The 17,769-nt window shown below is 43.7% G+C and overlaps 1 protein-coding gene across 2 annotated transcripts in view; it reads right to left on the bottom strand.

Moving 5' to 3' along the window:
* The window catches only part of LOC137374683 (bromodomain and WD repeat-containing protein 3-like), a 197,287-nt gene that overhangs the window by 10,316 nt on the left and 169,202 nt on the right, over positions 1–17,769 (bottom strand). The window contains exons 36-38 of one of the 2 annotated variants that reach the window (XM_068041166.1): positions 11,050–11,202; positions 9,984–10,153; positions 7,162–7,406 (exon numbers count right to left, since the gene is read on the bottom strand). In XM_068041166.1, the coding sequence (XP_067897267.1) occupies positions 7,162–7,406; positions 9,984–10,153; positions 11,050–11,202 (568 nt within the window). The remainder of the gene's footprint in view (positions 1–7,161; positions 7,407–9,983; positions 10,154–11,049; positions 11,203–17,769) is intronic. The other variant, XM_068041167.1, reaches the window with a different exon arrangement.

Raw genomic sequence — 17,769 nt, 5'->3', positions numbered from 1 at the left:
TTGCTGCACCTGCTGGCTAACTTTGTGTTTCATGCAGAAGACCACCCAGATCCCTCTGTGCTGCACTTTTTTGGAGAGTCTCTCCATTTAAATAATAGTCTGCCTTTTGATTCTTCCTACCAAAGTGCATGACCTCACACTTTCCTACATTAAACTCCATCTGCCAAGTTTTTGCTGACTCACTCAACCTATCTATATCGCCTTGCAGATTCCTTATGTCCTCATCACAACATGCCCTCCCACCTATTTTTGTATTGTCAGCAAATTTGAATATATTACACTCTGCCCCCTCCTCCAAGCCATTAATATAAATAACTAATTGAGGCCCTAGGAATGATAATTGTGACACTCCACCAGTTACGTCTTTTCAACCTTAAAAAGATCCATTAATCCCGACTCTCTGTCTTCTGTGAGTTAACCAATCCTCAATCCATGCTAATACATTACCCCCAATACCTTGAGGTCCTTTCTTGTGCAATAATCTTTCATGTGGCACCTCATCGAATGCCTTCTGGAAATCCAAATACACGACATCTACCGGTTCCCCTTTATCAACTCTGCTTATTATATCCTCAAAGAACTCCAGCAAATTTGTCAAACATGATTTCCCTTTCACAAAACCATGTTGACTATGATTGTGTTCAGCTTTTCTAAATGTCTTGCTATTACCTCCTTAATAATGGACTCTAGCATTTTCCCAACAAGCGATGTTAAGCTGACTGGTCTATAGTTTCCTGCTTTTTGTCTCCCTCCCCCTCTTGAACAGGGGCGTCACATTAGCAGTTATCCAATCCACTGGGACCCTCCCGGAATCCAGTGAATTCTGGAATATTTCGATCAATGCCTCCACTATCTCTGCAGCCACTTCCTTTAAAACCCTTGGATGCAGGCCATCAGGTCCTGGTGACTTGTTTGCCTTTAGTCCCATCAGTTTGTCAAAATACTTTGTCCCTTGTGATAGCGACTGTTATGAGATCTTTCCTCCCATCAGGCTCCTTGCTTATCTGATATCTGTGGGATGTTTATAGTGTCCTCCACCGTGAAGACCAATGCAAAATATTGGTTTAAATTATCGGCCATTTCCCTGTTCCCCGTTATCAATTCTCCAGTCATCTCCTCCAAGGGTCCCATGCTCACTTTAGCTACTCTCTTTTTATATACCCGTAGAAGCTCTTGCTGTTTGTTTTTATATTTCTTGTCAATGTACTTTCAATTTTCTCCCTCTTTATTAGCTTCTTAGTCATCCACTGCTGGTTCCTAAAAAATTCCCAATCCTCTGGCCTACCACTAGTTTTCGCCGCTTTGCATGCCTTAGCTTCTGATTGCATACTCTCCTTGACCGCCTTTGTCAACCATGGGGGGTCCATCCTTCTCATCGAGTCCTTCTTTTTGACCGGGATAAATTTTTGCTGAGCGTTATGAAATGTCTGCTACTGCTCATCCACTGACCTTCCCCTTAGTCTATTTTCCCAGCCCGCTTTAGATAACTCTTTCTTCATAACTCTGTAATTGCCCTTGTTTAAGCTGAGGACACTGGTTTGAGACCCGAGTTGCTCGCCCTCAAACTGAATTTGAAATTCTACCATGCTGTGATCGCTACCCCCTAGAGGATCCTTAACTACGATATCTCTTATTAATCCTACCTCATTTCACATTACTAGATCTAAAACAGCCTGTTCCCAGATAGCTTCTGCAACGTAATGCTCTAAGTAACAATCCCTGATGCACTCTACAAATTCGTCTTCCATGTTACCTCTGCCAATCTGATTTGTCCAGTCAATATGCAGATTAAAATCACCCATGACAATTGTAGCGCCCTTCTTACATACCTCCATTATTTCCCGATTTATACTTTGGCCAATAGACGACTCCCACCCGTGACTTCTTCCCCTTTCTATTCCTTATTTCCATCCAAACTGATTCCACATCATGATCTATTACACCTATATCACTACTCACCACTGCACTTATACCTTCCTTTATTAACAAAGCTACCCCACCTCCTTTTCCTTTTTACCTATTTTTCCAGAACGTCAAATACCCTTGAATATTGAGTTACCAGTCTTGGTCACCCTGCAACCATGTCTCTGTAATAGTTATCAAGACATATTAATTTATTTCTATTTGTGCCGTCAACTCATTTCTCTGGTTACAAATGCTGCATGCATTCAGATAAAGAGCCTCAAGCTTTGACATTTTACCATTATTACTCATTCTGGTTCTAATTTCTGCTGCACTCTTCTGCTTATATTTTCTGTCCATCCCTGTCACACTTCGATTACCGTTCGCCTCTTCACTACCTTGCACCTCTGCTCTCTCATTTCTTTTTGATTTTTTAAACTTCCCTTCAATTGAACCACATTTAAAAAGCACTTGGATGTCTACTTGAAGAGTCGTGACCTGCAGGGCTATGAACCTAGTGCAGGAAAGTGGGATTAGGCTGGGTAGCTCTTCGTCAACTGGCATGGACACGATGGGCTGAATGGACTCCTTCTGTGTCAAATTTTATATGATTTTTCTTTCTATATGCAACAATCTAGAATATCAGGAGGCCAGCTAGACAGTCTGGGAAGCAGGACCATGGAAAAACAGGTGAATACACCCATACAATTAGTTTGATATATGAAACAAATTTAAAATAGCTTTACTCTACAAATCAATACAAGCTAAACTTCAAAGCAAATCAAGATTCCATGGCCTGGATCTTGCTGCAGGGGTGGGGGGGCGCTGAAAATGGGAGTTTACAGCGAACTGTCAGTGTTCACCGTCATTACCCCTCTGAAACTGAACACAATATTTGGATTTAGCATATAGGCAGATTAATACAGAAATCCTAAAGTTGCGGTCTATCCCTCACTGCTCTACAACAGGCTACACTGTGCATCCACCCGCACCCCCAGTCCACCCCCATCACTCCCTGAACCAGCAATCACTGAAATCAGTTAATGTAGTGAGAAGTTCCCCTTTCTCACTCTCACTTTCGCTAATAATCCCATAAAAAGCTGCACCTTGTTCAATCAGGTGTAATAGGGTTTTTAATATCGATGTGATTATTAACTCTCGCTGAACAACAAATCTGGCCCTGAAAAAATAATTTTATATTTGTTGTGTTTTAGAGGTCTCCATTATGATTAATTATAGAATGAATCACAGAATGGTTTTAGCACAAAAGGAGGCCATTTGGCCTGTCAAGTCCATGCCAGTTTGCTGTAAGAGCATTTTAGCTAGTCCCACTCCCCTGTGTGTTCCCTGTAGCCCTGCAATTTTTTTTCCCTTCAGGTGCTTATCCAATTCCTTTTTGAAAGCCACAATTGAATCTGCCTCCGCTATCCTCTCAGGCCATGTATACCAGGTAGCAACCACTCGCTGCATATACAAGTTTTTCCTCATATTGTATTTGGCTATTTTGCCAATTACCTTATATTGGTGTCCTCTGGTTCTTGACCCTCCTGCCAATGGGAACAATTATTCTGTATCTACTCTGTCTAGGCCCCTCATGATTTTGAACACATGTATCAAATCTCATCTCAACCTTCTCTTCTCTCAGGAGAACAACCCCAGCCTCTCCAATCTATCCACAAAACTGACGTCCCTCATCCCTGGAATCATTCTCGTAAATCTTTAATTACTAGATTTTGATTTTTTTTTTTTAAAACCTTTTTCAGAATATTTCAGCTTCTACCTTCTCCCCATGTACATGTCCTAATCTTAAATTTTTTCTCTACAAAATTTTTAAAAAGTGATTTGATTTTAGTGCTTTCCATTTCCTGGTTGGCTGTCTGAGAATTCTTTAATGTAATTGGCTGCTTTGACAACTTGAAAGCACCAATGCAGCTCCATGCTAGGAATCGCCATTAAAGAGCACTGCAAGTCACTGTACGGCAACAGAGTTTGGCTGCAAAATTAATTTGCGTCGCGCTACTACACAGCTTTATCTTCATTCCCTGGGGCCAGACAGTACCGCTGGCCACTAGCTGCATGAGTCGTATGGCGTTCATCTTTGATATGAGTGCTCGCTGCTGCATCCCCTGCATATGCCCAAACACATGAAAACAGCGCTATCCTAATGTCACACAGCCCAATTGGCTGATGACACTAGGATATAAAATTGGACAACACAGGTCTTGGCAACGTCTGTGTTGTCCACTCTTCAAAGCAAAGTGTGAAACAGCAAGATGGGCACTGCAGTAGTGGTCTTTAAAGGGTCAGGCACCCTGATGTCTGTTAAGTAAAATTTATGGAACTTCTTCCATTGAAAATTGTAAGTAACCTGGAGTGTTTTAGGATGTGTTTTGGTGCATTTGCCAGAGGGTTGCAGCACCCTCACAGGGATAGCAAAGGAGTAGGTGACCTCTTCACACAACTGTTGCAAAAGGTATAGTCCACAACACAACAGGGAGATAAAGCAAAGGCTGTGGAGAAACCAAGCTCCATGCCATGCCTCTGCCAAATTGAAGCCAGACTCCTCCATGCCTCTTGACTATGGACAGGAGGCTGTATGGCAGGACAACCATTGCACCCAGCATCTTGGTGTGCAGGCACATTCAGCATTCTCCAGTGTGCAGCCAATTTGGTCCTCATCAGAGTCCTTTGCAGCAGTACTTGTCTGCAACCTTGCCCTCCGGTGAGCTGGCAAACGAGTCATCCTTTCACCCTGGCCTACTTGCAACGCAACAGTGTCTTGCAATTCAGGACATACTGGTCCCAACTCGATGCTATCTCCAAATAAGTGCAGTGCTACTGTCTGAGTTGTTGGCTGCGAGTGATAGATCAAGTGACAGGGCCTCTTCATGTACTGTTGCTCTCGCCCTTCATTCTTGGGCTCCTGTGGCTGGGAGGGCAGCAGTTTTTGGGTGTCTGAAAACAGGAACTCAGAAGGGGAAGGCTCATGAGTAGGAGGTGGGGTGGGGTGGGAAGCAAGAAGTCCATGGTCGCACCCTTAGCAGCTTACTCATTTTGCCAGATAGGAGGACGAGATTGTGCTGCAAGTTGAGAAGGGGCATAAGATGGAAGATGCCATCACCCTCAATGTTCTCAGCAATGATGGATACTGCTGATTCGTCACAGTTGAACCCATGGTGCAGAGAACCATCTCCTCCGTAGGGCTCATGAGATGGCAGACGTCCCCGTCAGCTTTGCTCTGCTCCGTTCTATTGTGTGCCACCTTGTCCTGAGACACGACAGAGTGTCAGCTGTTCTGTAGCACTGTGTTTGAGTGATGTGGCTGCTAAAGCTGGAGGTATGTGGAGGCAATGAGAGGTGGGTGTGAGGCTGGCAGCATTGTTAGGTATGTGAGGGTGAGGTGGAGTATCTGGATGTTAAGCATGAGCCCTGAATGCCAGAGAGTACAGCTGTGTGAGTGGTGAGGGTGTGGTGCAATGAGCAGCCTGAGAGGCTGTCATGTAAAGATGCATTCACTGACATCAACCACACGCACAAGATCTTCAGACCTCTTGTGGCATTGCTGCCAGGTTTTTGGGTACTGACTCTGGGAGTTTACCTTCCTGACCAAATGCTCCCATTCCCTTCTGAGGGTGGTCCTTGAAGGTCTCCTGACCCCCCAGTAGGACCATGACATCTGTCCTCCTGCACCACTAATGCCTCCAGCACCACGTTAAGCGGTCTGCATCTTTTTGTGTGCCCTCGTGTTCACTTTGCAAAAATTTCCATTACAGCAATTTTATTCCACCTTCCATTTAAGAAGCAAAAGAACACAAGAAACAGCAGTAAGAGTAGACCATACGATGAAGGCTGATCTTTTGCCTTAACTTTCCTGTCCATTCCCCATAATCCCTTGATTCCGAGACACCAAAAATCTATCTAGCCCAGCCTTGAATATACTCAACAATGGAGCATCCACAACCCTCCGGGGTCGAGAATTCCAAAGATTCACAATCCTCATTTCAGTCCTAAATGATCTTACCCTTAGGCTATGCCCCCCACAAGTTCTAGATTCCCAAGCCAGGGGAAGCAACCTCTCATTGTCTACCCCATCAAGTCCCCTCAGAATCTATGTTTCAATGAAATCACCTCTCATTCTTCTAAGATCCAGAGAGTATAGACCCAATTTAATCGGCCTCTCATCTCAAGTACCAACCTATTGAACCTTCACTGTACTCCCTCCTTAGATATGGTTTGATCATATGACAATTCTCCAAGTGCATGATTAAGACTTCCTTAATAATAAATTCCAGTATTTTCCTAATGACTAATGTCACGCTACCAGCCTCTAGTTTCCTGTTTTCTCTTCCTCCTTTCTTGAATAGTGGTGTTACATTTGCTAACTTCCAATCCACTAGACTGTTTAGAATCTAGGTAATTTTGGAAAATCATAACCAATGCATCCACTAGCTCTGCAGCTACTTCTTTTAGAACCCTTGGATATAGACCATCAACCTGCCTTGAAGAACAAGTCGGCTGTCTACACCACGTGATCAGTAAACACCACAGCCGGTGTCCCCTGCCACGTGCACAGCTCACTCGTAGGGTTGAGAGAAGACCAGCACTGGAGCTGAAGGTAATGGTGCTGAAATCATGTAGATGAAGTGGGTAGACCAATAGTCCACCGCTGTCTGAACAGGTGCAGACACACCGTGAATCGCAGTCGCCACACCCAGAAATCAGGGGACATAAATTTCTAGCCCTTATAACTCTCGCCACAGAGATCACTAGATTTTTTTTATTTGTTTGTGGAATGTGGACGCTGCTGGCAAGACCAGCATTTATTGCCCATCCCTAATTGCCCTTGAGAAGGTGGTAAGCTGCCTTCTTGAACTGCTGCAGTCCTCGGGATGTAGCTACAGCGACAGCACCGTTAGGAACGGAGTCCCAAGATTTTGACCCAGCAACTGTGAAGGAATGGCGATATAGTTCCAAGTCAGGATGGGAGAGATCTCTTGCGAGGTTTTCTTCAAGGACAGCGGTTAGTGCCCTTGCTTTGCCACAATCTCCGGGCCAATATTGCCAAATTTTTTATCAAGAATTCATTATGGCCTAGAAAAGAATATGTTTACATATGCACATACAATCTGAAGTATGAAAGCACAGAAACTGATACTACATTGTACTATTACCTACTGTTTATTCAACAACTTACATTTAGATCTTTCACGCAGTAAAACATCTCACATATGAATTAAACTGAATTGTTTGTCTGCTCACCTGTTGTTGAACCAACTGACCCATTCGGTAAGTCTTTCTTTCTTTCTTTCTTTACAGTTAGGACAGGAGCCCTGGCTCTCGTGTTCCTTACACTGGATAATGTAGAAGAATGCTCAGAAGCATCACTGCATGTACTATCTCCAGTGCTACTGGTGCTGTTCTGAGATGAAGGTAATGAGGTAGATCTTTTGGAAAGATGTTCCACTTTTGCCTGAGGTTTCATTGGTTTCCGTTTTCGTTCTGGACTAAAGATTGCACAAAAACAAGCAAACAACTCAAGATGATTGCCGGCTACTTTCTTAAAATTATAAATGGTAACCAAATGGTGGTACCTGTAAGTAATATTTTAAGGAATGTAGATCTTATGGATACTACAGTATAACAGACACAACTTCCTGAAATTCTGCATTCGTGTAAACTACGTTCTTGAGACAAGGATATGCAGAATGGCATCACTCTCTCTCTCTACCCATAATGCTGGATATTGATTCCCTTCTAATGTCACACAGAAAGTGTTCCATATTGCCAAAGGCCTCACCTGTGGAACTTGCTTAGAACACCTCAAGAAAGTATCCCATTAAAACCACAAGAAATTATCCCTTTAAGACCTTTGCATCCTGGTCATGCAATTCTTTTTTCATCTGCTGTACATTAATTTGTTTGGTTTGCTTTCCCGAGTCCACCGAATTCAAACTACTACCAATAATTTTGGTATGAAATTCCTGAAACAATAATGTCATAACTGACATCTGCCTTACAGTTAGTGAAAAAAAAAATTCCATACATGTCCTGGTGATTGGATTTCATGTTTAATTTTTGTGTGCAGCCAGCATAACCAGTTGCTACAAATTTGCAAGAAGTTATAATGGAAACATTATCATTCCTATGCCTTATATAGAATCATAGCATGGTTCCAGCACAAGAGACCATTCGACCAGTCGCGTCCATGCCCAAGTTGCAGGAGCAACTCAGCTAGTCCCACTTCCCCGCCTTTACCCCGTAGCCTTGCAAACATTTGCTCTTCAGATAATTATCCAATTCCCTTTTGAAACCCGAGACTGAACCTCCCTCCACCACATTCTCAAGCAGTGTATTTCAGATCTGACCTACTTGCTAAGTAAATAAGTTTTTTCTCATGTCACATTAAATCAGTGTCCACGGGTTCTCGACCCTTCCACCAACTGGAACGGTTTCTCCCAATCTACTCTGTCCAGACCCCTCATGATTTTGAACACCTCAATCAAATCTCCTCTCAACTTTCTCTTCTCTAAGGAGAACAGCCCCAGCTTCTCCAATCTATCCATATAATTGAAGTCCTCATCCCTGGAATTATTCTCGTATATCTTTTCTGCACCCTTTCTAATGCCTTCGCATCCTTCCTGATACGTGGTACCCAGAATTGGACACATTACCAAATTGAGGCTGAACCAGTGTTTTATAAAGGTTTGCCATAACGTCTTTGCTTTTGTACTCTATGCCTCTATTTATAAAGCCCAGGGTCCTGTATGCCTTATTGATCACTTTCTCAACCTGTTCTGCCACTTACAATGATTTGTTCACTTATACCACAGGTCCCTTCTACTCCTGAACCGTGAGAATTGTATTCTTTATTTTACATTGCCTCTCCTCGTTCTTCATACCAAAACATATCACTTCACACTTCTCTGCATTAAATTTCATCTGCCCATTCCACCAGCCTATGTCCCCTTTAAGTCTATCACTGTCCTCCTCACAGTTCATAATACTTACAAGTTATTTTGAAATTATGCCTGGTACATCCAAGTCTAGGTCATTAATATAAATCAAGAAAGGCAGTGGTCCTAATACAATCCCCTGGGAACCCCACTATATACCTTGCACCAATCCGAAAAACAACCACTGTTACTCTGTTTCCTGTCACTTAGCCAACTTTGTATCTATGCTGCCACTTTCCCCTTTATTCCATGGGTTTCAACTTTGCTGACAAGTCTGTTTCGTGGCACTTGGTCGAACACCTATTGGAAGTCCATGTACACCACATCAACCACATTACCCTCATCAATCCTCTATTACCTCATCGAAAAACTCAATCAAATTGGTTAAATCCATGCTGGCTTTCCTTAACTAGTCCACATTTTCCCAAGTGACTGTTAATTTTGTCCCGATTATCATTTCTAAAAGCTTTCTCATCACCGCCTGGCTTGTAGTTGCTGGACTTATCCTTACACCTTTTTTGTTTTAAAAAGGGTGTAACATCTTCAATTTTTGATTTCCACCCTTACTTCCCTCAGTGTCCATGGATACATCTGATCCAGTCCTGTTGACTTATCAACGTTTAAGTACAGCAAACCTTTCTAATATCTCCTCTGTCCATTTTTACAGGACTTATCTGTTGTATAAGTCATTCCATTTTACTACTTTAAACATGAAGGTACCTCTTTTACTACCCAAGTACTTTTTGAACATATAACCATTTTAATTCAAATCCCTTCATTTTCCACCAACCCCCACCCAAAAAAAGTAGCTTTATTTTTCCTTGAGTTATTTAACATTAAAATAGACCACTTTGATAGAGATTTGACAAGCTGCACCACAAGTTGGTATAACACAGTATTTCGCCTACAACTCTCCAAAAAGGTGAACTTCCAAAGTATTGAGTAATTTTTCTGACCATATGGAGCCAGCATAATTAACCCTTCCCACCCAGAGTCAGGGTATGCTGCAAAGCTAAGGTCAATCTATTGAACCGCAGTGGTTTTTTTAAAAATGCGTTAAAAATTGACTACTGCCTTAATTTTAATAGGGATCCGTTTAAAGATAACACCACACTGCAAATAACATACCTGGAGGCTCTGCTACTTGACCTGGAGGCTTCAGAACTATGTACTCGTTTCTTGCTTCTCTGCTTGTGCTGACTCCTTTTATTGTATTTTAGAGCCGTTTTATAATCAGAGACAATTGTTCGAATTTGGTCCTCAAAAAATGCAGACAACCTCAGAGTCATGCTGTATATCTAATTTTTTTTAAACAAAAAAAAAATGGCTGTTAAGGGTATTTTAATATAAATTATAGTGCAGCAACTTCCAAATGGTTTCACGATTAAAGGTCATTACATAATCCATTCAAAATTAGCATTAAATAGTTTTTCTTCACAATTTTCTCACTTTCTGTCCTGAAGGTGCGGATTTATAACAAATATGGTTCTCAAATTTAAGGGCCTCACCTTAGTAACTGTTCCTGATTTGTGAGCCTTGACATTGAGCACTGGAAGATTATTTAAAAATGGGGAAGAGGGAGTTTAAAAAGGAAGGAATGGATATCATAGTTGAGCCCAGTGTCCACACAAACACAACGGGATGGGAGGGGGCGAGAGCGGGAGGGGGCGAGTGTGTGGCGTGGGAAGCAGCAGAGAACAAGCTGGAGTGGGGGAAGAGAACAGGATGGGAAGATAGGGAAGGGGGAGAGAACAGGATGGGAAGGGGTGAAGAGAACAGGTTGGTGGGGAGAGAAAGGGAGGGAAAAATCAGTAGGTGGTGGGCGGGAAAAGTGAGAGGGCGGAGAGATGCACATAAAGTGACTCATCTACAAGGTCTAGGAGCATGTTGGAAAGCTCTTGGCTGGGTTCTGTATGTAGGTTCTACGGGTGCACAGCAACAACTCACAAAAGTTACCTTGACAGTGCAACCTGCGCTGTGACATTTATCTCCAAGTGCAAGTACAGCAATGTTGTGGGAACACGGTTTGATCTTGACCTTGTGTGATGGAGTAAGATGAGTGATAATGAGTTGGCAGCCCGCTTTATAACACCCCGATTTTTTTTAAAATTTGCATTGATTTCAAAAATGCTTCCTGGTTAACATGCATCTGCAAAAAGATTATTATAGTTATAAAATGTTTTATTCAGATTACCTTAGACTTTTTGTTTGGGGAATAAGCTTTAGCATTGCTGAAGATTAATCGCACATCTTTGCAAAGTTCTACAGGGCTTTCATAATTTTCCATTTCTAATGCTTCTTTTATAGTCGCCAAATCCATTGGAGTGTGTATAATATTCCTGTAATCCTAGATATGACCACAGAGTATCAAAAGCAAGTTAGCAGTTAAACCCATCATGATATGGCCAAAACCTTTTTTTCTTACTTGTGCATTCTTCCTCCCTGTAGTCTCTCTTTAAAAATTCTAATTCTTCAAAAATGTAAAAATAAAAGTGTACCCCTACATTTACAGAACTGTGTTTCAGTTAAGTTTATATATCATGCAATAACATGTTTGGCTGATCAACAGAAGAAATCTGAGCATATGTTCACTTTCAGTAGACATTTTGCAGTACCAATGCTTACAAAAACTTGCTACAAAATTATTTTTCAAAAATCTTTCAAAACTGATAAGCATTAAGTACAGGCATACAAATTTCACTGCAATGAAAGTCACAATACAAAATCATTTTTATTTTCAAATTAAAAATACTTTAAAAAATGATTACATTTTCATGTGACGATCAGGAGTGGGAAAATCAATGCTTGACATTTTCAACAAAAAAATGCATACTTGCTGCATCTAAAGAATGTTCCCACTTGTAACGTTAGCCTATCTTTTCTGTTTTGATTGCTAATGGAATAACTTTGCATTTCCATCAATTTGTTTTTAATTCAGCACTCTTTTTCTAGTTTTATTTCATTTATTTTATTTTCAGTTTTTAGGAGATGAGAAAATACTATATGTGCAGCTGACTCATCATCATCTTCAGCTGAAAGGGATGCAGAGAAACAAATCCCAAACCCAAAGAAAATTTTGCAATTTACCAGAATTGGCTAGTCGGTCAATTAGTAACTGTTTCAGAACATATTTAAAGTCCAAGAGTTCATTTGTGGAAAAAAACGAAATACCTTGTGTCATTTGCATAATTATTTTCTTATTGTTAGGAGCTGCCTTGTTCTGTTGTGAATCGCAAAGACTTCCAATCTCTCAACGTACAACATGCAATTTTGCGCACATTTCCCAGGGAGCTGTCATGACTCCTATATTTTGAGGAACTCACAGCTGCCAGCCTTTTTGGAAGAACCAGCTGAAGTGGATAGCTGAATCCTGGATGACAAGGGTTACCCACTTTGTACATGGTTGATGACACTAGTGCTGCACACCCAAAGCACAGCTGAAGAGAGGTACAATGCTGCTCACGCATTCACTACAGCCATCTTTGAAGACACCATTGGCATGCTGTAGATGCGCTTAATCATTGCTGATTAATCATTTACATCCCAGAGTTCTAAAGGAAGTGGCCCTGGAAATAGTGGACGCATTGGTGGTCATCTTCCAAAATTCTATAGACTCTGCCCTACAGATTGGAGGGTGGCAAATGTAACCCCACTGTTTAAAAAAGGAGGGAGAGAAAAAACAGGGAATTACAGACCTTACATCAGTAATGGGGAAAATGCTAGAGTCCATTACAAAGGATGTGATAGCAGAACACCTGAAAAGCATAAATGGGATTGGACAAAGTCAGCATGGGTTTATGAAAGGGAAAACCAGTGGATGTGGTGCATTTAGAGTTTCAGAAGGCTTCTGATAAGGTCCCACATAAGAGGTTAGTGAGCAAAATTAAAGCACATGGGATTGGGGGGTAATGTACTGGCATGGATTGAGAATTTGTTGAAAGACAGGAGACAGAGTAGGAATAAATGGATCTTTTTCCAGGTGGCTGGCAGTGACTAGTGGGGTACCGCAGGGATCAGTGCTTGGGCCCCAGCTATTCACAATATATATTAATGACTTAGGTGAGGGAACTGAATGTAACATTTCCAACTTTGCAGACGACACAAAGCTGGGGGGGAATGTGAGCTGTGATGAGGATGCAGAGACTCCAATGTGATTTGGACAAGTTGGGTGAGTGGGCAAATGCATGTCAGATGCATTGGGTAGGCAGTGGCATAGTGGTATTATCACTGGACTAGCAACCCAGAGACCCAGGGTATTTCTCTGGGGACATGGGTTCGAATCCCAACACAGAAGAAGGTGGAATTTGAATTTAAATAATAAATCTGGAATTAAAAGCTATTCTAATGATGGCCATGGAGCCATTGTCAATTGTTGTAAAAACCCATCTGGTTCACTAATGTCCTGGAGGGAAGGAAATCTGCTGTCCTTACCTGGTTTGGCCTACATGTGACTCCAGACCCACAACAAACTGGTTAACTCTTACATGCTCTCTGAAATGGCCCAGCAAGCCACTCAGTTGTACCTAAACACTGTGAAGTCAATAAAAAGAAATGAAACTGGACGGACCACCCGGCATCGACAACGGCAAACCCAGCCCTGTCCACCCTGCAAAGTCCTCCTTACTAACATCTGGGGGCTTGTGCCAAAGTTGGAAAGTTGTCCCACAGACTAGTCAAGTAACAGCCTGACATAGTCATACTCACGGAATCATACCTTACAGACAACGTCCCAGACACTGCCATCGCCATCCCCGGGTATGTCCTGTCCCACCGGCAGGACAGACTCACACGAGGTGGTGGCACAGTGGTCTACAGTAGGGAGGGAGTTGCCCTGGGAGTCCTCGACATCGAATCCGGACCCCATGAAGTCTCATGGCATCAGATCAAACATGGGCAAGGTAACCTCCTACTGATTACCACCTACCGCCCTCCTTCAGCTGATGACTCAGAACTCCTCCATGTTGAACACGACTTGAAGGAAGTACTAAGGGTGGCAAGGGCATAAAATGTACTCTGGGTGGGGGACTTCAATGTCCATCACCAAGAGTGGCTTGGTACAACCACTACTGACCGAGCTGGCCGAGTCCTAAAGGATATAGCTGCTAGGCTGGGTCTGCGGCAGGTGGTGAGGGAACCAACACGAGGGAAAAATATACTTGACCTCGTCCTCACCAATTTGCCTGCCGCAGATGCTTCTGTCCATGACTGCATTGGTAGGAGTGACCACCGCACAGTCCTTGTGGAGACGAAGTCCTGCCTTCACATTGAGGATACTGTCCATCGTGTTGTGTGGCACTACCACCATGCTAAATGGGATAGATTTCGAACAGATCTAGCAATGCAAAACTGGGCATCCATGAGGCACTGTGGGCCATCAGCAGCAGCAGAATTGTACTCAACCACAATCTGTAACCTCATGGCCCGGCATATCCCCCACTCTACCATTACCATCAAGCCAGGAGACCAACCCTGGTTCAATGAAGAGTGCAGGAGGGCATGCCAGGAGCAGCACCAGGCATACCACAAAATGAGGTGTCAACCTGATGAAGCTACAACACAGGACTATCTGCGTGCCAAACTGCGTAAGCAGCATGCGATAGACAGAGCTAAGCAATCCCATAACCAACGGATCAGATCTAAGCTCTGCAGTCCTGCCACATCCAGCCATGAATGGTGGTAGACAATTAAACAGCTAACTGGAGGTGGCGGCTCCACAAATATCCCCATCCTCAATGATTGGGGAGCCCAGCACATCAGTGTGAAAGATAAAGCGTTTGTAACAATCTTCAGCCAGAAGTGTCTAGATGATGATCCATCTCAGCCCCCTCCTGAAGTCCCCAGCATTACAGATGCCAGACTTCAGCCAATTCGATTCACTCCGCGTGATATCAAGAAACGACTAAAGACACTGGACACTGCAAAAGCTATGGGCGCTGACAATATTCCAGCAATCGTACTGAAGACCTGTGCTCCAGAACTTGCCGCGCCCCTAGCCAAGCTGTTCTAGTACAGCTACAACACTGACATCTACCCTGCAATGTGGAAAATTGCACAGGTATGTCCTGTACACTAAAAGCAGGACAAGTCCAACCCGGCCAATTACCGCCCTTTCAGCCTACTCTCAATCATCAGTAAAGTGATGGAAGGTGTCATCAACAGTGCCATCATGCGGCACCTGCTTAGCAATAACCTGCTCAGTTTGGGTTCCGCCAGGGCCACTCAGCTCCTGACCTCATTACAGCCTTGGTTCGAACATGAACAAAAGAACTGAACTCAAGAGGTGAGGTGAGAGTGACTGCCCTTGACATCAAGGCAGCATTTGAACGAGAATGGCATCAAGGAGCCCTAGCAAAACTGAGGTCAATGGGAATCGGGGAAAACCCTTTGCTGGCTGGAGTCATACCTAGCGCAAAGGAAGATAGTTGTGGTTGTTGGAGGTCAATCATCTCAGCTACAGGACATCACTGCAGGAGTTCCTCAGGGTAATGCCCTAGGCCCAACCATCTTCAGCTGCTTCATCAATGATCTACCTTCAATCATAAGGTCAGAAGTGGGGATGTTCGCTATGATTGCACAATGTTCAGCACCATTCGCGACTCCTCAGATACTGAAGCAGTCCGTGTAGAAATGCAGCAAGACCTGGACAATATCCAGGCTTGGGCTGATAAGTGGCAAGTAACATTCGCGCCACACAAGTGCCAGGCAATGACCATCTCCAACAACAGAGAATCTAACCATCTCCCCTTGACATTCAACGGCATTACCATCGCTGAATCACCCACTATCAACATCCTAGGGGCTACCATTGACCAGAAACTGAACTGGAGTAGCCATATAAATACCGTAGCTACAAGAACAGGTCAGAGGCTAGGAATCCTGAGGCTAGTAACTCACCTCCTGACTCCCCAAAGCCTGTCCACCATCGACAAGGCACATGTCAGCAGTGTGATGGAATACTCTCCACTTGCCTGGATGGGTGCAACTCCAACAACAATTAAGAAGCTCGACACCATCCAGGACAAAGCAGCCCGCTTGATTGGCACTCCATCTACAAACATTCACTCCCTCCACCACCGACGCACAGTGGCAGCAGTGTGTACCATCTACAAGATGCACTGCAGCAATGCACCAAGTCTCCTTAGACAGCACCTTCCAAACCCGCGACCTCTACCAACTAGAAGGACAAGGGCAGCAAATGCATGGGAACACCACCTGCAAGTTCCCCTCCAAGTCACACACCATCCTGACTTGGAACTATATCGCTGTTCCTTCACTGTCGCTGGGTCAAAATCCTGGAACTCCCTTCCTAACAGCACTGTGGGTATACCTACCCCAAATGGACTGCAGCGGTTCAAGAAGGCAGCTCACCACCACCTTCTCAAGGGCAATTAGGGATGGGCAATAAATGCTGGCCTAGCCAGTGACGCTCACATCCCTGAATGAATAAAAAAAAAGATTCAATATAACGTAGATAAATGTGAGGTTATCCACTTTGGTTGTAAAAACAAAGGCAGATTATCTGAGTGGTGATAGATTGGGAAAGGGGGAGGTGCAGTGAGACCTGGGTGTCCTTGTGCACCAGTCGCTGAAAGCAAGCATTCAGGTGCAGCAAGCAGTTAGGAAGGCGAATGGTATACTGGCCTTCATTGCAAGAGGATTTGACTACAGGAGCAGGGATCTCTTGCTGCAATTATACAGGGCCTTGGTAAGACCACATCTGGAGGACTGTGTGCAGTTTTGGTCTCTTTATCTGAGGAAGGATGTTCTTGCCATGGAGGGAGTGCAAAGAGGATTTACTAGGCTGATTCCTGGGATGGCAGGATTGATGTATGAGGAGAGATTGCATTGCCTGGGCCTATAGTCACTAGAGTTTAGAAGAATGAGTGGGGATCTCATAGAAACCTACAAAATTCTAACAGGACTAGACAGGCTAGATGCAGGGAGGATGTTCCCGATGGCTGGGGAGTCCAGATCCAGGGGTAACAGTCTCAGGATATGGGGTATACCATTTAGAACCGAGGTGAGGAGAAATATCTTCATTCAGAAAGTAAGGAGGCATGGGATACAGGGAAAGTTGGCTGTCTGGATACAGAACTGGCTGGCCCATAGAAGACAGAGGGTGGTAGTAGATGGAAAGTATTCAGCCTGGAGCTCGGTGACCAGTGGTGTTCCGCAGGGATCTGTTCTGGGACCTCTGCTCTTTGTGATTTTTATAAATGACTTGGATGAGGAAGTGGAAGGCTGGATTAGCAAGTTTGTCGATGACACGAAAGTTGCTGGAGTTGTGGATAGTGTGGAAGGCTGTTGTAGGTTGCAACGGGACATTGACAGGATGCAGAGCTGGGCTGAAAAGTGGCAGATGGAGTTCAATCTGGAAAAGTGTGAAGTGATTCATTTTGGAAGGTCGAATTTGAATGCGGAATACAGGCTTAAAGACAGGATTCTTGGTAGTGTGGAGGAACAGAGGGATCTTGGGGTCCATGTCCAGAGATCGCTCAAAGTTGCCACCCAAGTTGATAGGGTTGTTAAGAAGGCGTATGGTGTGTTGGTTTTCATTAACAGGGGGATTGAGTTTAAGAGCCGCGAGGTTATGCTGCAGCTCTATAAAGCCCTGGTTCGACCACACTGGAATATTGTGTTCAGTTCTGGTCGCCTCATTATAGGAAGGATGTGGAAGCTTTAGAGAGAGGGTGCAGAGGAGATTTACCAGGATGCTGCCTGGACTGGAGGGCATGTCTTACGAAGAAAGATTGAGGGAGCTGGGGCTTTTCTCATTGGAGCGAAGAAGGATGAGAGGTGACTTGATAGAGGGGTACAAGATGATGAGAGGCATAGATAGAGTGGATAGCCAGAGACTTTTTCCCAGGGTGGAAAGGGCTATCACCAAGGGGCATAATTTTAAGGTGATTGGAGG

Source organism: Heterodontus francisci, chromosome 10 (genome assembly GCF_036365525.1).
Source record: "Heterodontus francisci isolate sHetFra1 chromosome 10, sHetFra1.hap1, whole genome shotgun sequence".
In the NCBI taxonomy this organism is placed as follows: Eukaryota; Metazoa; Chordata; class Chondrichthyes; order Heterodontiformes; family Heterodontidae; genus Heterodontus; species Heterodontus francisci.
This window is presented reverse-complemented; position numbering and strand designations above follow the sequence as displayed.